This window comes from Varroa jacobsoni, unplaced genomic scaffold (genome assembly GCF_002532875.2).
Source record: "Varroa jacobsoni isolate VJ856 unplaced genomic scaffold, vjacob_1.0 scaffold_1146, whole genome shotgun sequence".
Taxonomy (NCBI): Eukaryota; Metazoa; Arthropoda; class Arachnida; order Mesostigmata; family Varroidae; genus Varroa; species Varroa jacobsoni.
This window is the reverse complement of record NW_019214048.1, coordinates 239,024-263,699: the sequence shown is the minus strand read 5'-3', so window position 1 is coordinate 263,699 and position 24,676 is coordinate 239,024. Positions and strand designations below refer to the sequence as shown.

At 41.5% G+C, this 24,676-nt stretch overlaps 2 protein-coding genes across 4 annotated transcripts in view; one reads left to right on the top strand and one right to left on the bottom strand.

Annotated features, from left to right (window-relative positions):
* Nucleotides 1–24,676, bottom strand: part of Snap25 (Synaptosomal-associated protein 25kDa) — a 232,484-nt gene that overhangs the window by 90,872 nt on the left and 116,936 nt on the right. The window lies entirely within an intron of this gene.
* LOC147752587 (uncharacterized) lies at nt 1,819–10,733 on the top strand. 2 transcript variants are annotated; one of them, XR_015313660.1, is made up of 2 exons: nt 1,819–3,138; nt 6,444–10,733. XR_015313660.1 is itself a non-coding variant. In XM_086971196.1 (2 exons), the coding sequence occupies exons 1-2, from the start codon at nt 2,927–2,929 to the stop codon at nt 6,634–6,636; spliced, it is 321 nt and encodes a 106-aa protein (XP_086827322.1). In that variant the 5' UTR covers nt 1,823–2,926; the 3' UTR covers nt 6,637–10,733. The 2 variants fall into 2 exon arrangements, 1 of the variants encoding a protein (XP_086827322.1); XM_086971196.1 differs by having other exon boundaries at nt 1,823–3,054.

The following is a 24,676-nucleotide window of genomic DNA, read 5'->3' as shown; positions in this document are numbered from 1 at the left end:
AAACTCGAATAGATACGAGGCGGCTTTAGTTCATAATAATGCGGTCCGCCATCAGCGGCAATGCCTGTTACCTCAGTGCGAAACGTGGGACTCGACACGGCCCTTTTTTGGTCCCAGAATAAACAAGGTCTAGGAACTCTAATAAAACAATTTCGTTTCTGATGTTCCTGGGTTCTATATAGTAGGTCATTATTACATTCAAGTTAACAGATCTTAACTATTATTTTTCTAATTCTCAAGCCCGCATGACTTCATAAGATTCCTCGTTGAAAAAGAGTGCAACCAGGTATGCTGTATTAAAAACGATGACATTTGAACTACAACAAGCATTCTATAAGCGACGAGTCGAATATTCTTCACTACGGTTTACTAGCATATGTTCAAGGGCTGAACTCTTTCAGCTTCAGAACTCGCGCAATGAGCAATAGTTAATCGGAAGAAGTGCATCATAATCAACTGGTTGACGCTAGTCAAACATAACGGTACGATAAGGCGACATGAAGAACTCCGAGTAATCATCTTAGGAATCACTAGGTTTAAACTGGAAAGCTCATTGTTTTGCGTCCATTGCGCTGTCCAATGCGCCACCCCGGCACTCAAATACCCCTCGGGTGTTAGTACTCACTATTTGTCGCGGAAATTTTGAAAGGAAAAATATTAGCAGTACTCTTTGTTGATATTATCGAATATATTCACACTAACTTAAATTCGTATTTGACTTATTGTTTCATGTTTTAATGGCTTGTTAGAATAAAGGGACAACATGAACGAAGATGGAAACAGAAAAAGCGACACATCTTGACAGTAAGTCACAGGAAAACCGCTGCTACGGGGTCTCGTCTTAGGACTTGTTGTAAAATGCTAGGGTTCGCAACTTTTCTGAAAGTTCGAGTCGGTTTCATCTTAACAGATGTACTTTCAGTTGTGTACGGAGCACAACCGATCTTCACCGCGCAGATCGGTCTATACAAACCTGCCTATGGAAATCAATAAGGTCGCTTTGGAATTAATTGGTAAACATTGAATTGCAGCTCGTACCTGTGGGAATCACAGACAATAAGAGACCAACGAACTCGCAATGCTTGTTGTATAAATGCACTTTTATTAGACAATAGAAATTGTCGAATGGCCGACTCCAGTTTTTGGATAAATCTAAGTAATTTTTAAAAACCTACAAAATGCCCCTGTTTTTCTTCATAATTCAAATATAGCTTTGGCTTATTTAGAAGGAAATTCGACGAAGAAATATGGTCGTCTAAACCATAGGCGAATCTTTATTTATGCAAAGATCATTCGTGGTTTACTTCAGTTTGTCCTTTGTGGCTATTTAGATCCCTTAGGCAGATACTGTCCTGCATTGACCGTCGTAAAACGTAAGGATAGCCGAATCATTAATTCTAAGGCTTGATCTCGATTGTGCGAACAATTCAAGTGGAATGGCGCGAAATTTAAAAAAACGAAGTACACCGATCGATGTGATCAGTATTGAAAGGAATTGTGGGATTGTTCCCACACGTGAGCAAGTCCTGTGCTGACTAAGATGTGAGCCTGTAATCGCCACACTAAGGTTAAATAGGTAAAAGCTAGGCAAACAAAGCGTTTGCAAATTACTATTAAACGTTTCATCACGCCAGACATTTTCGCAGTTGTTTATGCGTAAATCGGCAATTTAGCAAGCGTATTTTGTGTATCTTAGTTGAGTCAGAATCCTGTGAGTATAGACAGCATGGAGAAATGCCGATAAGATATATATATATATATATTATCTTATGTAATATAAAAAAAAATAATTAAAGAAAAATTCGTTAATTGAAATCTAGTAATAATTTTATTACAAACCGTAGCGATAGTCTGGAAGTCCACATACTTCCTCCTTGGACTCTTTTACATATACAGAGCTTATTTACTCATCCACGGCGATTTGGTAACTTCAAAATAGAACTTGTTCACGCACACAATGGTACGCGGTAAACCTTATTTTCATTATTGGCACGAACTTTGAAAAAAAAAGTTCTACGATTGTACTAGTTACGAGAAAATTCTGAATGGGAAAAAGCGGTTTATCTTTCTCTCCCTAAAAAATACATGTCCCCTAAAAAGCATGCATACGCTGTCTTGTTCATCAAATTTTATGTACATGCGCGAGCGCACAGTGGGCTGTCAACTGCTCTCCATATATATGTATACAGGAACTAACAATACTACTTAAAGGTTGCCTCAACGCAGCAGTCTTTGCTTCGTTGAACCTTGCCAGCTTTATTCACTAATGGCTAGTATTTTTGTTGCACGTATTGCACAATGAGATCTATCACTATTGTCCTCCTCTCAGTCGAGCGGTACGTCACCTCCTTATAAGAAATCAATTGTAGCGCGTCAAAGAAGGCAGAGGTCGCAACCTCGTTCGTCTGATGTTCACGAGCCTGGCTTGTCTGCTGCTGCACAAGGAGCGCTAGAGCTGGACCAGCAACACGATCGGCGGATGCCTGCTACTTGACCAACACAGAGGTCTGACGGCGGCTTCAACGGAAGTTGGCGTTGCAACCAGTTTGCCTCTAACCCCAAGTCGAGAAGGCAGCATGGCGCTTCTCGTAGCAACAGCAGCAGCGGCGGCGGATGCAGTAGAGCTCCAAGAGGGTTCCATAAACCAGAACGGTCCGCACCCTAAAGCGGCAGCCTTGTTCGTCTGTGGCAGGGAGGCTGTCGGACGTTCAAGGCCGCAGGTGAGGCTCTATCTCTACCGTAGCCTCTCTTTAGCTTGGCCAGCCGGAAATAGCCAGAGCCAACCAGACGAAGCTATACGATGGTGATCCTTAGCAGGTCAGCCAGTCGCTCGCGCATTCATCGGTCTATATAAAGCAGGGTAGACAGGCCCATTGAACAACACCACCAACCCCGTGCTCATACCCCCCAGCAAACCAGTATTACTATGACCGCTAACATAGAAACGGTATTAGACGCATCAAGCCGTAACTGGTCTATCCCGCAAAGCCGCGTTTGTACTGGCACATCACTGGAGACAGCCTCGATAGGCCGAGTAGCAACGACTATCCTCAGGTACTATTTCTAGCGGTGGTAAACGGATACCTCACAATGTTGTGTCTGTAAATAGAAGCTTTGGAAAGTAGAATTTCTTAAATGGTAAGCCTTTTTTTTTGAGCGATAGGATATATACGACATCTGTTTGTGTGAAACGTGTGCAAATAAATTATTTAATTTACTAAGTAAGATGTCACCGAGCTGTACACATTACTATCAATTAGTGTCCTTCAGAGTTTTTCAATATATTTTCGTTTTCGCCTGCTTTCGCAGAAATTTTTAACCATACAATGTGTAATCAGCTGAAGACGGTTTCACACAAAAAAAACTAGAACGTTAACAGGGTATTCTCTCTGGTCGAAACGTATACACACACACACACACACACACGTAGACGCCTGCTGGAAGGGTCCCTTCTAGCTATATATATATATATAGCAGGTATATTGCTTATAAAGTGTGCACAATAAGCATGGAGAGCTGGTATTGCATATGCATAACAGACGCAATAGCATACAAGACAGAAGACCGGGGGGGGGGGTCGTTCGTTCAATCTTGCAAACGATCAGATCGTCCGCCCGTCACTTTTTCTTTAACTTGTCCCTTCGTTTGATGACGACTACAACTGTTATTGGTATAGACCTTTGTATGCAGATCAGCAGAAAATCGAAAGCCAAAACAAGGCAAGTCTAGATGAGCCAGAGCGGACAAATAGAAGGCAAGCGTCTCGCCTTCATTGCCGCCATCACTATCGGCGTGCGCTTGTTCGCTGTCTAGGCCAATGTTAAACCCAGCAAGAACGTTCCGTCCGTGGAGAGTTACTTCAGTTATGTTCTATCGCTGCTGTTGCATCAGTTCATTCGCTCGGTCTTTCATTGCGGGTCAGCGAGTGTATCGCTCAGCTCTTTAGTAGTGCTACTACTCTCGATGCTGTTGTATCTACACCGCTGCTCTGGCCGGTTAGCCTGCTATTCTGCTCCGCTAGCAAATGAACAAAAAGCGTAGGTGTTCGTCGTTGTCGCCACCGTCGGTGGCGGCAGCACAAGCGCCATCAACACCAGGAGCAGCTAGAGACAATGGCGGTTACAGCAACGGCGGGTTCCTCTGGAAAGCTGGTTCCAAAATTCCTTTCCTTACTGTGTTCTCCGTCTCTTTGAAGATATCTTTGCGCCGCAATTCAACTGCCCCGTCACCGCCGGCCATCTCCCAATGATCCGCCCACGGCAACGGTGCCCTAACTTTTCACGGCTATCGGTACCAACAGGCAGTCCAGCAGGCCCTTACTGCGCCTGCCTGCTGAATCTACGACGACTTTGGCCCTCCAGCCAACTCCTATTCATATAGGAAAATTGGAGTAATCACTAAAGGTAAAAACGCAGTGTTGAGAGGGTGTAAAACGAGAAAGGGCTGGGGGCACTACACAGAATTCTGCCCTAGGAATTGGGCAAAGAAGGGAATAAGGTCTGCACTCGCGGAAAACGGTGCCTTACTACGGCAGAGACATTGGATATGGTTACAAAAACGACCCCTTCGTGTCCCCGGACCAGCAGCAGTGGCGGCCACTGCAGCAGCGCTGCTGTCAACGTCCCAGCCATCGAGCGGCACACTGCGGAGAAGTTCGCTGCAGTAACAGCAGCAGCAGCAGCAACAGTCGCAGCGGCGATGGACGGCGGCGGGAGTCGGCAGAAAGAGCGCGGCATGGTGAAACAAGGTCAGGCTACGTCAGTTCTAGTCGGCACTGCGGCACCAACACGCAGCCGAACATTTGCCTAATACACAAAGTGTCGGTGGCGGCTTCTAGTGGCCACTATCCACAACATAGGACAATGCGCGTCCGGAAGTTCTTTTCGAAACTCGCTAGGTGGCAGAAGAAGCTCTTAACGTCTTGAACAAAACGTCAGACACGATCAGGGAGAAAACACAAGAAAGAGGAGAGTTAGTGAAACGGAAAAAATTTCGAGGGCGCTAGTCGTCTGCTTTTTCTTTTTATTCCTATTCACAAGCTACCATGCCAGCACTTACCCAGGACAGGACCCTAGACAGCAAACCTTAGTCGGTTAGCTCGACCACCGGTACTGCCTGAACCCGTTTATGGGATGGCAACCGTTGAGGGAAAAGCTGGCGTCAACCGACACTCGATAGACTGCAGTGGGAGGGGAATATCTTAAAAAGAAGGAAGTAGGTCTTCGTACGTGAATGGCTGCAGGGTAAGAGCATCGCAGGTCTTAGGGGTCATAAACAGCAATAATTTGGCTGTCGATGTCGAGTATGTATAATGCTAATGGCTAGCCATTGAATTAATCATACACACATCTATATAACCGAGGCTGTATATTTAATGGTTTGAAGGTAAAGATTGGTTTCATCTGTTTATCACTTGATGCAGATCATTAAAAATTGTGAAGCCATATTTGTATAATCAAACTTTACGGACAAAAAAATAGAATAGGATGGTAAACATTGAAAATTAAAACTATTTGACAATACAAAGGCATTGCGTCGCGAATTGATCCGACGAGTTTTTGCCTCGCACGTTGCGAAATCAGAAAAATCATGTGGAGCGTTGAAGCCATCGGAGCTCCATTAAGTTAACGGGGCTTTATCTATCCATATAAGAACGGGTCTCTATATCCAAGGGCACTTCAGCTCTCGCGTCGATTGATCCGATTATATATACGCTTTAACCTTCATTATGGTTCTACTCCTGCAAAAGTAAATAATTCGCCTCATTTCATTAATGCAACAAAATGGAACGTATGGAGAGTATGCTTACTTGAAGAGGAGCTGTACTTAGACAATTCTACGCCCTTCAGCGGTTACAACCGTAATATAATCAAGAACCTCTACGCAATGTCTCTCGCCATGCGGCGAAGTCGCGCAAGGTATCGTTCTATAGACAACTTCAGCAGTTTCCTTTTCCCGCATCAGTTTCCCGACGTGGATTCCTACCCCGTCACACATATGATGGTGTTTCTTCCTCGTGTGAATTTCCTTGACAGTAGTTACAACTAGGGCGCTCTAAAAAACTACGTATATAAGATTAGTTTCCATATTGGGCACGTGACCTCTGCATACACGAGAAGCGACAACAGCCTGGTGATGTCGTACTTGACCACTCTTACCAAAAAACAGGTCCAGTCACTCCATTGGGATCTACTACGTATGTTTGTCTTACTGTTGTTGTCTATAGGTAACCTTTAGCATGTCAACGCGGCAAACAACGTTATTTTGCACCGCACTTCCTGTCGCTTTCGTTACTGCCTCCACGACGACATTATTACTTCTGAGACTCCCTAGAATGGGATAAACCAAAACATACGGATCTGAGAATAAGTCGGACAGTTTGCCGCCCCATTGAGCACACAAATGTTCTCCTCCTAACTCCAACCTTTCTTCCCTTTCGACAGGACCTGCACCATGCACGTTGCGCACGGTATGGCGCGGCATAGCGCATTCAACTCTATGACAGAATGGTGCAAACGTCGCAGCCTCGTCACGGTGCTTGCCAAACGAACCTCACAGCGCCCCCTGATTCAGAAGTCTTATCTCCGTCAAGCGAAGTTGCCCAAAATCGTCGAGCGGTGGCGCCAGCAGTACTAGCACGACAAGTGGATTAAATTATGCGCAAAGCTAACGATGTGCGCAGAGTGACTCGTTTTAGGGCGAGATATGATTACCCAGCATGCGAAGATATAAACTATCATCTGAAAAACTATTACAATCCGTATATTTTATCTTTTATGTAATTTGCAGCAGCAGCAGCAGCAGCAACGAGCTTCACGAATGGCAGTACCGAGCGGACTGTCCCAGTTTGAATTCGAATTTCAAATAATGCTACATCTAGCAGCCTTTTCATAAAAAGACATCTTTAATGTGACATGTTTGATTAGTTACCGCTGCCTGGGTTTATTACTGCTAAACTGGACAATCCAGTAACTATCGGCAGGACATCTGGCTCTTTGCTAAGGTTAATCATCAGTAAAATAATTCTCGCTAGGCTTAACTTCGACGCCACTAAATATCAGTTGGTCTGTTTGTTATTTCATATTATGGCGGTCCAGTGGTTTTGGGATTTACTCTTTTGATAGAACTCTCTGTCAATAGGTCAAGCAAATCGGTGTTGGTCTGATAAATTAACAGTTGGTTATTCTTGTCTTTTATCGCGCTTGTGATAGCGCATGCTCAAATATTACTTAAACATCTATTGAAACAAAACACGGTGGATTGCAAGCATTTTCTGTCCGTATCAGGGTGTTCACAAGGTGTCAACCAATGCCATAATCAGTTTCAGTTTATAGTGTCGGAATTCGTATTTCCTATATAATGAATAGGGCCACGAGCTGAAATTGATTGAGATTGATGATGTTGCCCGACAGATGCAGTGATCAAGTCATAATAGGAAAACGAGTACAAAAATGTATCGTTATGCTGCGGCCAACGGACTGTGTAAACGAAAAAATCACAATTTATATGGGTGCGAAAGTGACTGTAAATTGTGTAAACGAACTCTCAGTCGACCTAACAAGAAATGCCTAACAAGCCTGCCGTCAATGTATCATAATTATGCTGGTGATTTATTTTGCTTCTTCACAATACCTCACAAGGAAAGCAGATTCCCTGCGGAATCAGCAGGCCAACTTATACGAGCCATAGGCTTTCATCAATTCTAGATTACTAATAGAAATCACCGTAAACTTTATTATCTGAAAGTCGTTACAGACGTACATGTGGAGCAGGTACGCCGTTAGATCTTTTACAATGAAGCGTTTTTTTTCATTTACTAGCATAGGTGACTTTCGGAGGCGCAAGAGGATAGCACGAGACTTGCTCCGTGACAAATCCTTTTTTGTCGGGCAATAAGCGACATATGATGTTTTATAAAGTGCTTTCGATTGCTCTTAATATCAATCAGATTCTATGAAACGTTCCTTGCAATACGAAGAATTTTTTTGTCCGTAATTTGATGTTGGCCTCATATGATGAGGCTTGAAAAAAATTTTGCAACCGATTTTAAATATGCTGCATTATCAGCGTTTACGTCCATGTTGTTAGATTCTTGTCCATTTCCTTTCCGCCATTCTACGCTTTTCCGAACAGTGATAATGCCCGAATGCTTTGCCTACCGAGAGTCGCTGTGGGAGGATCGAAAAATTGGTCTTTGTAAGTGTCAGATCATCACTACACCATCACTGGATAAAGCCTTTTGGAGCCTTTCGCAGGTGGACAATGGTCTTTACTTCGGGAGGCCAAGATGATCCGTAATAGTGGCAAATATACACGAACGACGGACGGATAACGTAGAACGGACAAAAATCGCTACCGTCTAGCAGTGTCAGCTATTGCTGTGATTGATATGAGGTGGATACGCTCTCCGCGCTCAGAGATTGAAGGGAATGCGGAAGCAAAGCAGCTGATTACCGTGCGGAAACTATGAAACTAATCCCGTCAACTGTTCAATATAACCAAAACTTAAATTGAGTACAGCACTTGCTCAATCTCTTCACCTAGCTCCCCGTTTTCCCGTTTCTTTTTATGTTCCATCGCTGTCGTTGATTCCCTGCGTTGTCTTCATGTTACCACGCGTATGTGTCTTCATCTATGCTCGCCAAATGATTAGTTGGTGAGTAGTGACTCTTGCTTCGGCTTCGGCTGATGGCAGCTATGGATTCGACAAGCTGTCGTGCCAGCTTGCAGGCAATCTAAAGATAACAAGTTTTTCAGGAGGCGAAATTTCGATCATATCGAAAAGTTGACATCGCCGTAAGATAGGGGGCCTCACCCCTGAAGGAAAGCAGCACACTAAAGAAAGCTTCAAGAAAAACAGGGGAGATGCTAAGAAATATGAACACCAACCTGCAGCTTTCCACGCTTTATCATCTTTTACCTTACGGCTGGCATCGTCTTCTCCTGCATAGCGATGGAACTATGGGATAGGCAATAGGGAAAAACGTTCGCGCATTAGAAGAACGTATTGCGATGCTCGCTGCTATCGAGTGGCATGTAACCCTCATTGTCAGGACACAACTTTGAAGAGCAGACATTTTGCCAGTGACAAAGCCTGTCGACTGGATGTCAGGAAAGCAGCTGTGGCTTCTAGAAGGAAAGAAAGGCGACGAATAACAGAGGACATAGATATCCATCGATTTTTGAAGCTGTATTTCTGTTTTATTTTCTCCGTTTAGCCAGGCAAACTCGTGCCCGCATTAAAGCCAAACTGAAGCTTCAGCTGACGATAACTAAGCAGACGGTTGCCCTTTACGTAGTTGCTTCACGATCTCTCGAATTCCCACCAAGTAGGTGATAGCTCTGGGTGCCCTGATTGGATTACGGCATGTAATAAATCAGATGGATGTTTATGGCAAATTGATCCAGTAGGCCAAGAGGGCATATAGTAGTCGCTTGACTTTGTAGTGGCTTTTTTTTTTTAGTCCATTCAGAATCATTTTCAATTGGATCCATCTGTTGTCGTACTGGTTACGGCTGATCGAAATCAAGTGTTTGTGTACCTATCAACGACTAGACGTCTAAAAGAAGCTGGATCTAGTTGCAATAGTCTAAGGCTCAATTTAGACCTTGCTGAACAAAGCCATTGCATGCAGTTCGATCGTAACCCCTCTACGGTTTTGAAAAGCTGTTCCTACACTATCGCGTTTTTGCATTATGGACATTGTCTCGCTTGTCGGAACGTGAAGCTGTGAAAACGTTTCCGTTTCATATAAATTCTGTTTCATGCTGAAATTGATGATTGAAACTTGATGAATTAATGAACTTGCCGACAAACTTTATGAATTCGTATCGAAACCTGAGTGACCGTTCTGTGTCAGTTGAGGTAGGAAAAAGTTGCCTTATAATTGCTACAACTCTTCGTATAAAGAGCTAAAATTAAGCAGCCCTAATTGATTAATGGAGTAGCTAATCAACTTTAATAATCTTCGTCATGGATTACACTAGCATGCTGTTCCCCATATTGCAACACGTTTCCCACTACACATTGTAATAGTTATAGAGTCTCGATCGATCGATCGATCGAACAAGTTGCAAGGTTACTGATTGAAATGACGCGATGTTTGGAAGAATTATATCCGAAGTTACAAAACTTACAAGTAACCAGTTAGTTAGTAAATAATCAACAACGGCCGTCCTATACTAATGCCCACTTTTTTCATCGATTTGTTTTACATTGTTTAGCAATAAACTGCGACGGCATCGGAAAAATCATCAGGTAACTATTTTTTTATAAGGTGTAGGACACATTCTCCAAATTTCGATTGAATAACTCGTCAATTAATAAATGATCGAGGATGAATCCCGCTTTCGAATCAAGTGATCAAACATAGCAAAAAATCCAGATCCGTGCTTCTACGGCTATACTAATACAATACCACTACCATAGAAGAGATTCATGTGTTCGGCACCCTGTCGGTTTCCGCGTCGAAAATGTTACGCTTGTCCGCGTTATCTAATAATAATAATAATGTTAGCAAAAAAAGAGTGTTCCGTAAATTAGTTGATTATATTGATTTAGCCAACGAAATGACTCTTACGTAATCCTAATAATAACTTATCTTCACTGAAGAAGAAGTTCACTGTTATCACTGTTCAATGTTAGCAACGATTATGCATCGATCTTTTCGAGCCTTCCAAAAGAATCTTCCATAGGCACAATGGCAGAATATTCTATTAAAGTGAGCTACATTTACTTCAGTTTCTTTTTTATTATCACACCATGACATTTTTCTTCATATCTTCATCACATGCTATCCATATAGCATGATAGTTGGCGATCAACTCGTGCCGCATGTTTCGATGATTAATTACTCTAATAATAATGATCCCATCGATAATCGCCATTGGCGTTTTTTCTTTTTTGCCACTACATTTCACATATATATTTCGTCTATCCTACTAAAATGCATATTATACAGGTTATATGCATCAGATATCATTTATTAGAAAAGTTTCCGTCATTGCACGTTCTCCATACATGTACGAGATTATCGAAGGTAGGTATGATATCTAGAATACTTGTGACGTACAACGTTTGCTTATTTAATCTCACAACGTCAGACCTGTTGCTGGTGGATTGCCGGAAACACACTATAATCTTCGTCCTTGCGGCGGATTCGTAAGTGTTGTTGCTGCTTCAATTAGAGGTCATTAATTTTTCAGGAAAACAATACATCCCGTCATGCCATGCTATCTATACGAATTGTCTCTACAGGATGCCAAATCAGCCCTTAAGGTTCGCAGCCCAAAAACATACGTTTCGCTTATTTGATTTCGTACATTGATACACATCGCCGTAGCTAGGAGACTGTAATTTCTATTTTTATCAAAACAAAAATGTACCGCGTAACACAGTTGAACTATAGCCTTTATATGTAGCTCTTGTGACTCACGAGAATTGTAGTCAAAAACAGTCGAAAATCGTTCAAACGACTGGAATTGTGGATACAGTAAAAGCGTCTCTTACGATGGTTGTCATCCTGCACCTAATGTTGCACCATAAAGTGTTTATGTCAACTAGAACCTGTCAGTGCCACAGACAGCTTTAGCGAACCGATAAGCCGACCCAAGCCATCCGAGAGAAAATGGAAAGAGAAGCTTCTAATATTTTACCGATCGGGATGGTCAGAAATGCGCCGCAGATTAGTCCGTTGCTGAGTTCCTTCCCTGTCTCTCGCTCACACGCCGCCAGGAAAAGGAAATAGCTGACTCAGCCTTTCCCTTTATTTTACTATGCCTCTCCCTTCTATTCTGTTAGATCATCACGAACTAGCGGGCGACGCAAACGGTAAACGGTTGTACCGTTCAATAACTTAATGAACGCCAATAAGCTAGTGCAGTTCAGAAGAAAAACAGAAGCAGCTTCAATGAATCATAGTGCACAGTCTATGGGGCGTAATCCTAAGGTTTTCCTGTTCTTCACGGGAATCACCGATAGGAGCATTGGCCCAACTCGCGCGTAGCCATCTGTTGCAATCTCTACCAAACAGTGCGACAGGAGAAACTCGGCTGATCCAATTTATCTGGATTGTGCAATGTAGCGATGTGCGTTGCGTTACGATCGTCCTTCGTTGGTCCTTATTTCACAATGCAAATCTATACGCAGTCGTTTGGGTTTCGCAAACGCATATGCTAGTCTTCAAAGCTAGCGCGCTCTTTAAGACGGCTGTTTCCCATAGCTTGACTGGTGTCTAGCATAGTCAGGTTGCTGGGGAGAACGTAAACACATGCAAATTAAAAACCACCTCCATCCAGCGGTGGCCCCTCGGTCTTCCCGCATAGTGCCCCATGGAGAACGAAAGACGCCCCCATCCTGTTTTTCGTAGTCGCCTATATTCCGGTGAACTGTCATAAATCCTCATGGCCGCTGAGTTATCTCCCTTTCAATCTGCCTATCTCTTTTCGCCCATTTTGCCAGACGACGTTGCGTTTCATTATACGCTGCGCCACGCCCAATGATATATCCTATACACGCATAGATTCGTGCTTCTATGTGTATGTAACTCTGTGTATATCGTCTAAATCTAGTAAGCAGGTGGAAAAATCAAACTCCTGCTATTTTTGGTATCTAGCTAAGTAATAAACGCTGTTTAGTAAGATTACATAGATGCTCAAAACACAGAATGTTCGTCTCTTAAGGTATGGCTAATGATAATCAAGGCTAAAGTCTTTCTACGGACTGCAACGAATGGAGGTAAATATAATTAAAATTTATTTGGGCATTACCAGTAGGGACCATGACCGACTTGTCTACCTGAGAAACGTTCTAGATAACCAAAAAAGCTTGGTTTGGGTCGTCGATCTTACGAAAACAATCGTTCTACTGAATCTATGTGAGCTTGAGAGAGGTAACGGTGCACACACAACCTAACCGAAAAAACAAACAAAAAAGACCTCCCGTATCCAGATTCACTGAATGTCAAGTGTCGACATCATTCTATTTACCTGCTAATTAAGGAATCGGTATACCTGACAAACAATGAACTCGTTTATTATCCATAACAAGTACAGCGATGATTGTTCTCGCAGTCAGCTACAGGAACATGGCTCTTCCGCTGTTTGTCTACACCCATGTTTAGGTTTATGCTACGGTCTGCGCTTGTTTTCCTCGTGATCTTGACCCAATGACCTTGATACGTGTAAAAAAAATACAAAAATATTTAATTCTTCATTATTAATGGTTTTGGCCTTCGCGCGACTGGAATCGCCGACGTCTGCACTGAAAAGATTTCAGAAAGTGCCTCAACAATCAGCACACTCTGTACGTTGCCATGTACATCAGCTATTTGCCTCAAGGGCATTCTACACATTCAATCGGTACTTCTGAATCTTATTTCAATATTTCGACAACACGAATTCATGTGTCCTGACGTCCCTTTGGCATTTGAAAGTGACGATGCCATACGGAAATGTGTTAATGCAGGGCAAGAAAATGTGCCTCAGATACCTTGCCTTGCATTCGGGCAAACTTGATTTGCGCCCGTAATTACAAACACTTGTCAGGGATTCCTTTCATTTAAACCTAAACAAAATTAGATTGCCATTGCGATGTTAGGAAGCTAGAAGCAATTAGACTGAAGTTGGATTCAAGTTTGCTAAATATGTACGTCTACGACAGCTGTGGGTAATAAGTAGAAACCGGCTTCAGAGTCGACCTGTTAGAGTATAAAGACATTGATTTCCGAAACACTAGAAAAACTTTTTCATTTCATTTAGCTTAATTTCTCCTAAACGCTGCACTGATTTCCGGACACTATTGGAATAATATCTGGACATTTAAAAGTTCATTTTCATATATACATACTGTGAAAACCATGTGCTCGAAAGCTTCTATTACCCGGATAGAATTCTATTTGCTGCAACACCATCTTCGTCTTGTATAATATACCAAGTGGAAATTTAAAACTCCGAAAATGCTAAGAAGGTTTCGAAAGCTAGCCATTAGAGTCTACCTAAGCGGCCGAATCTCCAATTGGTATTCTGCTCTTTGAAATGGCCGTTCATTTTTATAAAAGCAATTCGGGCATCTAGAAAATGTTGTTCATAATGCCTTTTAGGTTGTTAAAAATTTTCTTCAAATATATTCCTAATAGCCACACAGACCAGCGCTATCGTGCAAAGAAAAGAAGGAAGCTTACTTTCCTGGTAAGAAATCGTCCCCCGTGAACACATTGGTTTATAGCTAACGCTTGCTTGATTTCTGAAAAAGATGCCCTATGAAATATATAATTCAGCTAAAATCCGTGTTTAGCTTGTATGAATATTGTATTCCCGTGACAGCCCAATGGGTAACGGCTTTGCCCACGGGAACATGGTGGCGCAGAGACACTTTGTTTCGCCAAAGTAACGTTTGGTGGCTTAAGCAGCGGACGCGAAACACGGAAATATGGAGATTTTATGATTATTGTTCTGTTAGAAAAGGGCTCTGTGATACTTCGATCGACTTTGTCTTTTGACTGGGAATGGCCGTTATGGGATGATCGTTAATGTGGCAAGACGGCCTTGTTTCGTCGTCCACTGATTTTAGGCAGCAGTGGCAGTAAAGGATGCGACAATAGACAGATAAACACTAAATCAATTCAGAACATATACACGTTCTAAATAGATTTCTAGATGATTTATTATTGAATGATACTAGAGGAAAATGCGGGTTGACGCGTATTTCTGACGTTATGGCAGTCAAGGAACGATTCAGGCCGAATGAACCAGCTCCTATTGTGTGTCGTTTTAACAATAGGAGACAGCATTATCAAGTACAAGTTTGTTCCGCATAACGTCACAACAGCGTTCGCCAGTGCTTTGATGATCTTCATAGTGTATCCTAAACGAACTTTGTATACGATACGTTAAAAGTAGATGATGAAGTGTATTGCGTGAATACTAGCTCGTCTCTGAATGAAGTGATTTATTTTATTATTATTATTATTATTATTACTGAATCAGCGTTCCGCGACAGACGTCCGGCTGAACTGGTCAAATGAAACCTAGACCCATTAATCGGTATCTACACGAATGACATGCCGAAACATGTCAACGGTATTACAACTGTCCCTCAAGAACCGTTCTGCAGTAAGTCTGAAGCGATTTGTTTCAGCTGTAGGTACTACAAGGTGGCGTAATTTTAAGAGTGGTTCTCAATGGTTCTATAAACCCAGAGAGTGCTACTTTCCGCTCTCAGATCTTCGAAAATGAAGAAAGCAGGTTAACGACCCTGAAAAAAGCTGTATTTCTCTTTGAAGGCACCATAGTTACTCTGAAGTCCGTAGACGTACACGAGCTTGGTTGTCTCATATGCTAAGATCTGTGCATACCTCGCGCGAAGACACCCCGAACAAACACTTACGTATACTAAAACATTCATGTAAGTATATGAAAAATGTTGCTCCGCAACTTCGAATGAGCTTCCCCGTCATCGTTAAAGTTCGCCGATAAAGTTTTCCAGTCAATTAGAATCCTCTAGTTACAATTACGTTGAGTGGAAAAAGCAACGGGTGCTGTTTGTTGTAGAGTACATAAATAGTAGGTCTTTTAAACTGTACTAGCAACGTCTAATAGCGCACTATTTCAAAGCACTGTTATATTGATGCAAATAAAAAAAAACAATCCAATGGGATTATAGCAGCACGCTTATTGACACGTGACAAGCCAATGATCGTTATCTGAGCAATTCGTATAGACATATAAGTTTTTTTTTGACAAAGGAAAAGTTTGTTTTGAGTTGTTTTTTTTTTGTTTTTTCTACTATCTTATAATAGATAAATTAACCAATGATAAGCTCAGTATTCATATGGAAAAGAGCCAAGCGTCTCTTGATTCGGGTGTTCAGGCTAGCAAATGCTTTTCTAAATAACGATGGTAAAAGCATCCATTACAATATGGCCAAATTAGTTACCCATCGTCAGTAGCTGGCGAACGCTTTAACAATAATAAAAACTAGAATAGGCAGTAGGCTTACTATTGCAATACAGGGGTAACATTGCCACACCGCTACGGATTGACAATATAAAATTATTTCTTTTAGAAACCAGTGTCCGTGCATTGTGTGAGTGCCACACCGTAGGTAATAGTAGAGGAGCGGCAAGGACGTGCATTTGTTAGCTCAGGCCAATGTTAGCTCAGAGAGGGAAAACCAATTGAAAATATCGAATAGCCGAGGAAGGGTGTCGGTAATATAATATGGAGCTAATTTTTACTGAATAGCTCCTCTAGTTGAACACACGAACGGAAGCAACAGCATGAGTCAAGCTATAAATGCCAGCACTGAGATTGCAGCATGCAGGGTATAGGGTAAACGAGGTTCGAGACTAGGCAGTAATAACTGAAGGCGCTTACGAAGTGGCGGATAACGATCAACGCCAATAAGCCGGAAATTCATTTTCCACCATATCTCTGCCACAAACGGCTTTTGCATGGATCCACTACGCGGGGACACCCAGTCGAGCTAGCAAGGCTCGTCGTCGGGGGTTGCAGCGGGGTAAGTAGATACGCTGACTAGAAAGGACGTTCCTTAAAAACGCTGACGAAGCTACGAGACTGGACGTCTTTATCTGTGACACGTTGAGACGAAAATCTGCTCAAGATTCAAGTAATGGAAAGCTGTCATGTGCGTGTTGACGGCCAGGAAAGAGCTTTTGTGGTGGAATTTATTATTTCTATGAACATGACTTTTTTTTTTACCTAAAGTGGATGGTACTCTGCATGATTAAGCCAAATCAACTCGTACTTAACTGTTTAAACACATTGTCGGGAATCGATTCTTGTTATGAAGATAACTGAAGTCATAGTTATGCACTGTGTAACCACTGCTGAATATGCCAGGGGCATATAGACAGCGGTGCGTATTGTCCATTGCAATGTTTATGTACATTATGTACGTAGCTGCACCATGAGTAAGATTTGGTTTCTGGAACAAAATTGAGTGGAATGATAGTTTGTAACATATGTACGACTGCATGTTCATCTCACCCCCACATACCAAACCTTGTTTGGACGTTATCACATCCAGCTGAAATTTGTCTTATCTAAATGTGTTTCTTATTTTTTTTTTCTATAAAAATTAATTATTGATTTAAAGCCGTTTTGGTTTTAGGTAGTATAAAAAGGATTGCATACAATCGCAACGCTACAGCGCATGCAAGAGTCCACATGTTTAGCTGAATTAACTTTACTTACCACATTAGTTAGCAATTAAGTACGTATGTGCCATGAAAGAAATTACTAAATTGAAAAACTTGTTTCTCATTACCCTTCAGTTGTTGTCACGCCGTAAGGAAAAAGTCGGCCTGTTTATTGAGATAGCAGCTGTGCTCATTTTTTTAGGCGACTTATTGTTCCATCTTTTTTACGATAAGGGCCTTTACGATGCACACTGATCTTATACAAATAGGGACGTCAGCCATTATAATAGAACCTGCGCGCATTCATACAGGTCGATGATCAATCACCACACCCATTTGAAAACAAAATTTGATTATTATATAACAGTGTTCACTAAAACTAGAGCTCAAATGTCCTCGTTATTGATATCTACCATATTTGATTCAATTAAAAGCTCTTGTCACTGGTTTCGGCTATAACGCGGAGGACGATGGTGTTCACACGTGTACCTTATGACATGCGCTCGATATTTCGGTAAGTGAATCCATTAGAATTGATAAGTTAGTCAGATATTGGCGGGACCGTTGTTATTCAATACAAATTGTAAATTCCCCGCTAAATATATGTATGCTATCTTTTGTAACTGTAGATCTTTTCCAAGACAAACTTCTGGACATGATACGCTATAAAAGAAAATGAAACATGGCAGCGTTATTCTGACAAACAAAGTACACATTTACGGCTAGCCATGATCCGAGGGGCATAATAAAAAAACAGATATATATATATACATATATATTCACGAATTCCGTCTATGTGTGGCAATAGTAAGACACATGTTCCATTTGTAATGAGCTGAATACTACACGTATTTCACACGATGACAAAAATCACTGACACTTTTTTCGGCTTCGTTCGTTCAACTACTTCTAGATAATTTTTTTTTTTTTCTGCAATTCGGAGAAAATGCTTTAAATAGGAAGTTTCGTCATTAGGTTTGCAGATATACAGTATTCGTACACAATGCATAGTAACCCTGAAAAGCCTAGTAAGTTATTATAATGTAACTATTAAGAACTTTTCTGTTGCCATGATTCGCAAAATACGCCTCTGCAATACTTCCGGTGCTCACTTCTACTACCCCCTTACGCAATAATGAGGATCAGATTATAATCCTCAGTCCTGTGGCATCTGCTCTTAAATGAAAACCGCACGAAGTAATGATGTTTACATTGATATTATAAACCAGCTTTTTGCCATAAACAAGGTAATTGTTTAGAGATTAAAAGTCCAACAGAAAAAAATGGCACATGGGCTCACAAAAGGACCCTTTGCACACAACGAGAATGATAGCGAATATCAATAGTGATTGCATTACTAATTCAAACCAGCACTTGTCTTACAACTATTATAAAAAACCTTCTTCTATGATACTGCACTTATGCCAGCCACCGAAAAATGGGGATCATGATCTTAAGGAAAGCTAGCGTATGCCTGTTTCCTTCAATGCGTGTTCGCTTTCTGATTTTTCAGAAAACTTACAGGCAGTGCGCATTACCTTACCTAACCTGCGTATTCAGGTTCGGCACAACAAACGAAATCGGCTGGTCTAGAAGGGTACAAATCCACAATGCTAGCAGCGGTCTATTAAGTTTGGCTATTTGCTTCCTGCCACATATAAGTGAAGGCCGAGATAAGCGATGTCACGTTTTAATCCTTTGATGGCGGCATCTAGACCTGGCCTGTCCGGCCATCTGGCTATTATTTCGATGTTGTTGATTATCAACATGACGTTGTGGAATGGTACAATCGTATAAAAGGACATATCATACATGACATTGATCCCTACAAGACAAGAGGTCCGTACGAGGCGCAGCAATAGCGAAGCGGCCAAACAGCTTTGCTGGGTGGGTAGGGTTGAGTATTAATATCCAGACCTCGACCTTCAGACCAGGACAACGCTCGGAGTTTCTCCACCTCCATTGTACAATTTGTCGTCCTTATCCATTTATACGAGCCAGCGGAGCCTGACGACACGAAACGATCAGACAAACAGCCGATCTCGTTGGCTTTCAAATTAATATTAAAGTGCGAACCAACAGCGGTATACACGTGTGTATATTTGTATATACGAACAACTGTTGCACTTGATGCTCCATTGTTTTATAGACTACAAATACTATCACTAAATACACTGTGCGATAAAATATCCAAATCAATTTATAGACTAGTGTCACACTAATTTCTCTATCGAAAAGTTCTGTCGGGAAATATTAACTTGGGAGTAATCTGTAAGTTTAACGAACATTCTCAAAATGATCATTTCGAAAACGATTCTATTTGCCCTTCAAAAAAATAGGGAGGTGTGAACACTAAATGCTTATATACACTCGTGTCAAACTTCACGGGCTGAAAAACCTTTTGCTTAACCCAATGAAGAAATCATATTGAGGCGCGATTAATTTGTGCCGTTCGAACGTTTTAATCACCTTTGATAGATGCAGGCCATCTGATTTGGCCACTGATCTGGCCGTCAGGACCCGTTTATGTATAACATACGTCTGTAGATATTAGATAAATTACAGCAAACCAGTGTAGAAGAAATAGTTGTGGGCAAGAGTAGTTCAAGGGCGCTAGGCCCTTTGTCTGGAAGAATGACATGTAACGGCTTGAATATTACCAATAGATTGTAACCGTGTAGAGATAAGTAAAACTGACGGTTCTATATATACAGTGATATGGTTTTGTTTATATTTTAGAGATAACTTGATGAGGCTCGTGAATAAGGGTACTAACTGATCCGCTTTTACTTGCCTTGACTGTGAGATAAAATATCTCAATAAGAAACAAAGATAATTTTAATGTCAGGTTCCAACGAAGGCCATTATTTACAACATTGTGTAATGTAGATTTTGCTATCCGGACCAAAAATCTCTACTCTTGGCTATCTGATCTTTTCTTCCGGAAGCGGCTACACTAACAAAATGTTATTTTTTAGAAATAGCATGCCGCTATTAGCTGAACAAAGCATCCGCTTGGAACGCTTGGAAGTCATAAAGCGGCTTAAATATTCAGGAATTTTTTAACGGCTTTTGCTTCAAAAAGGATGATGGCCAATTATCAGTTATCATAATCGGCACCCCCCTATTCTCATCAGCCCCGGGAAAAGAAGCCCAAAACTAAGTGATTACACATAGGCCGTAAAAGCCAGCTTAATTGTTCGCTGAATACCTTCATGTTAGATATTACTAGTCAGTGGATGTTACCGTCTATTATGCAGGGTTCTCTTTGATCGCACTAACCATTGAAGTTTCCATGAAGTGAGGAACTGGAACGGTCTACCATTTCCTTGCCAGTATGCCAACAATCCCATCCACCTTATGTACTCGTTACTGCACGAATACGCCTTTAAGCTAAATGGCGCTTGTGTGGTTTGAGGATATTTGGCTGCGTCTGTGTGCATGAGGAATAAACGAGCCTGTAATTGTCGACGCGCCTTTAAGTCGGTCTACCGAAATCGAGTGTTCCAACCGGAATAGCACCTCTTAATACGAACAGAGTCTGGTCAGATGCTGTCCAGCATCTTCGGAGGCTTGAGAGAGAGGCCAAAGAGGATTGCAAATGATGACAGAGAAAGTAGAAGAGCGCAAGAAAGAGAAGGTTTTAGAGAGGAAGGCATAGAGGGCAAAATTGGCTCCTTCCGAAGCAAGACAAAATTCTATTAGATCTTCACTTGACATGCCTACCGTTGGGGGGTGCTTAACCACAGGTGAATCCTTCACCACCCAACGGCTGGTTCCCAAATAATGCGACTATTTCGAAAACATTTCGCCTAGAGTTCGGCCGCATATTATTTTTACCGAGCATTGTCGGCCCAAGTCACTGTCTTGCAGCTTTATCCTACATCTAGAAGGGCTACATGGTTATGCGCTCGGCCTTCACCTATGCAGATGTTCGCCTCTCTTTCGGTCTCTCTCAACTTTTCAGTCCTTATCAGGCATGCTATCTTTGAAAATAGGTAATGTCACGAAAGAACGCACGCTGTGCAAACCTGCCCGCCATGATATAGATAAATAATCCTGATGGGAATGCCTCACTGCCATTCGATTTAAAATAGAAATGATATAACGAATGATGGCTGAGTCTGCACTCGACTTCCCAAATAGAATGATCAACAATATATCGTTATAAGCGGTCTATTCACCAAGCATGACTACTACCCTTACTTCTACTACAAGCAGTTGAATTCACAGCAAACCGAGACCTAGGTCCTATGAAGGACCGCGCAAATTACCAACGGGCCGGTTACCCAAATTCCGAATGAGTCTAAACGTAAGTCCTAATTAACTCTCTATATATTTGACGCTTATCAAAAGCGATGGGGATCATTTTCATGATCATCATCTATGTCATAACCAGAAATAACGCTCTTCGATCCCGATCGAATATCAAAGAGTTCTGCTGTTCTCAATGTATTGTATCCCTAGTTACCCAGAAGACCTAAGGCTCTGTACGTCGCTTCTCCTACCTTCCTTAATATAGAAGCAATAAAAGAAATACCAATAGGAGCCGCTGTCGGTAGCGAAAAGCCGACTTGTCGCTAACATCAGTTGCAGCTGGCAGATGAGCACCAATGGAAGGCGATCGAGGCGTACAGTTAGCTACTAATGGCACTAGCCAGTGTAATGCTAAGGCCCTAGACTTGTTTCAGTCTTTGGACAAGGAAAAGAAAACCGACCATCTGTGCTACTCACCATTAAAAAACAATGATAGGATGACAACTTGAGATCGTGTCTGGGTTATCATGTAGTTCACCCTAGCTGTCATCCATATACAAAATATGTACTTCGCTACAAAGGACAAATCATTAAGTTAAACTAAGACGAAGTGGACTTTTAAAAGTAGGTGGTTGAAAGGTGAGTCTTAGAAACCGTTGGTCACAAAGTCGATCAGTAATAAGACAACTGCTAGAACGATTCGACAGACATCAACAGCTTGCGTAAACCATGTGGAAGTTCATGCATCAGGGCGATATGTCTGTATGTACTATAAGGCATCGAATGGTGGCCAGGTTTGGTTCTAAGGCTCATGGATAGAAGCGAGAATTTTCTCCTTTTTATGAGGTACAACGAGTCAAACGACTAAACAAACAGACGCCGTTGCACAGGCACCGAAAGGCGCCGCTGCGTGCATTGGTTGTTTATACAAAGAAATCGAGAAGAAAAACGAAACAATAAAACGATCCTATAACTTGTCTTATTCCGCATCTATTAAAAGGATTCTTTTCAAGGGATTGTTCGATGAAGCAAAAACAACCTAGCCTAAGTTTGGTATATAGCCTCAAAAATAGCCGGCCTTTTATAGTGCGTTGACGGCTAGCGTAAATTTATCAGATGCAGAATGGTGCATGCGAACGGCAGAAGCCAAAACAAAAACACAAGGTTGGAACTAATAAATAGAAGGGCAGAACAGAGAAAAACTTAAACATAAAATGAATTTGTCCAAGCTGAACATTGTCGATCCTTCTTCTTGTCTGAATAGTACTGCCCTTGGTGGTGCGTTGAAACAACCTATTGAAATGATCAGCGTTTTCTCTAATTCTGCCTCTATAGCAACCTTTGTATTTTCTCTCAAATACTAACATGTACGCCGTCCTATGCTGCTGCACATGTAATTTAGCTGTGTTTATCAATGACGACTGATATGATTCGAACGCCATAATTTACCAACGGCATAAACACAATCAATATTTATCAATGAAATAGTGAATGAATATGTTATTGATTGTCTAAAACGTCTGTCTAATAGGTAAAATCCGTGGCAAACAGATGACACGTTGATACACTGTTGAGTAATTGAGTTTTTGACATTTCATATGCTTGAGGTGCTGGCCTTCATCCAGGTCAACCAACAACACAGCACGCATGCAAAGCACATAGTTCGTAAGGTGTATTAGACTAATATCGCTGATCGAAATTTTCATCCAACCGATGAGAACGAGGTGATACAAATTTTGACACGTCGAAGAAACGTGACGCAGTCAAGTGAGTAAGCTGACAGAGACATTAGTACACTTCAGCACCACTGGCCAGAGCGGATACGAGCGATTGAAGGAATCGTGTTTTTCTCCGTGTCTGCATAATCGCTTAGGCGTTAGAACGTGTAAATGGGGAAGCAGTACGGACACACGACTATACAACTGATTTCGAAACGGCGAATACATAACCCTTATTTATAAGCAGTTAAACAGACAGTTCAGGACACCGTCATACGCTGTGTTCTGCTAGAAATTCTATGGTCACTCTATATGGCTGTCAACTTTAGGAAAACTACGCTTCATGACTTTAATAGAGTATAAGCGTTTCCCATTGTCTTTATAACAACACAGAGGAAGCGTCGAAAAGCCCGAGATGAAGTACCGTGGGAAATGGAGGAAGGATGAATGGATGAAAAGCAAATACGGCAGAGGAAAAAGAAACGTCATAGAGGAAGGCGCCGAAAGGAGCGTCTCTGAGAGAACGTTTTCACTTTTATTAGCCAGGAAAAAGGGCAAAGAAGGACACACGAACTGCGGTTGGTGACTTCTGTTTCCACAGCTCGAGCACCACAAGCTGTCGCGGGCTGGTGCAAATAGCCCGGACCAGTAAAATTTCGGTTGCGTTAGCGAGATGACCACAGATACACTCAGACCGCTGCTCTGTTTTCTGGCAAAAGGCAGGGGGGAAGAAAATTCTCTGCGACCGTATTCTTCCCGAATCCAGTTTCTTTGGGATCGTACTCGCCGGTTTATGCGAATAAGGCCCACACACAGTCCGAAGATGTTACTGTATCTATATTTATATTATTGTTAAGTGACGACGATTGCCTAAGATCGCTCAGTTCCTCACATCGATAACAATAACTATGTGAGATGCTGCAATATTGGCGTTGTACTAGCACAATTTACAAATAAATGCATTTTAATATATTTTTCTTAAATAAAACTTAGCTCAGTTATGTAAAGTGGTAACTAACGATAACTTAGGTAGAGTTTGCTTTAAAGTCTATCACTTATGTCAAGGACTCTAGTAATATCAACGATTTGGCAATTCCTTTTTAAGTTAAATCAACTGTATTCCTGCTCCTGTTTATGCTGAATTGTTTAATATCAGATAGTCCATATGTTGTACAGTTACAGCTTGGGTAAAAATCGAATATAAATACAAATGGAGTACGTGTACTGAACTTAGTGTTTTCGCTTTTGAAATGGCGTCAGTTGACAAATAGTTTTATCGCACGGGTCGATTTATCTTTTATTTTTACTAATTCCTCCGTAGGCTTTTAGTAAATGAGTTGACAATTTTTTCCCATGAGTTTTTTTATTTTCAATGTAAATTTTTTTAGCAAAAATATTATTAGGCAGCGAAAATACCACCCAACGTACGTTTAATGCCTTCTTTAACTTTTGAACACAATGTATTAACGTTAAACATATACAAACGAATTTTTTTTATTTTACTAAGTAAACCCTTCTTAAAAAAGAAATGGGTCAATACTC

What these genes read in the sequence shown, in the direction of transcription:
- LOC147752587 (XM_086971196.1), top strand. Translation starts at nt 2,927, where the DNA reads ATGACCGCTAACATAGAAACGGTATTAGACGCATCAAGCCGTAACTGG. An exon ending in GTAGCAACGACTATCCTCAG is followed by an intron (nt 3,055 to 6,443) that starts GTACTATTTCTA and finishes CCCTTTCGACAG; the next exon opens with GACCTGCACCATGCACGTTG.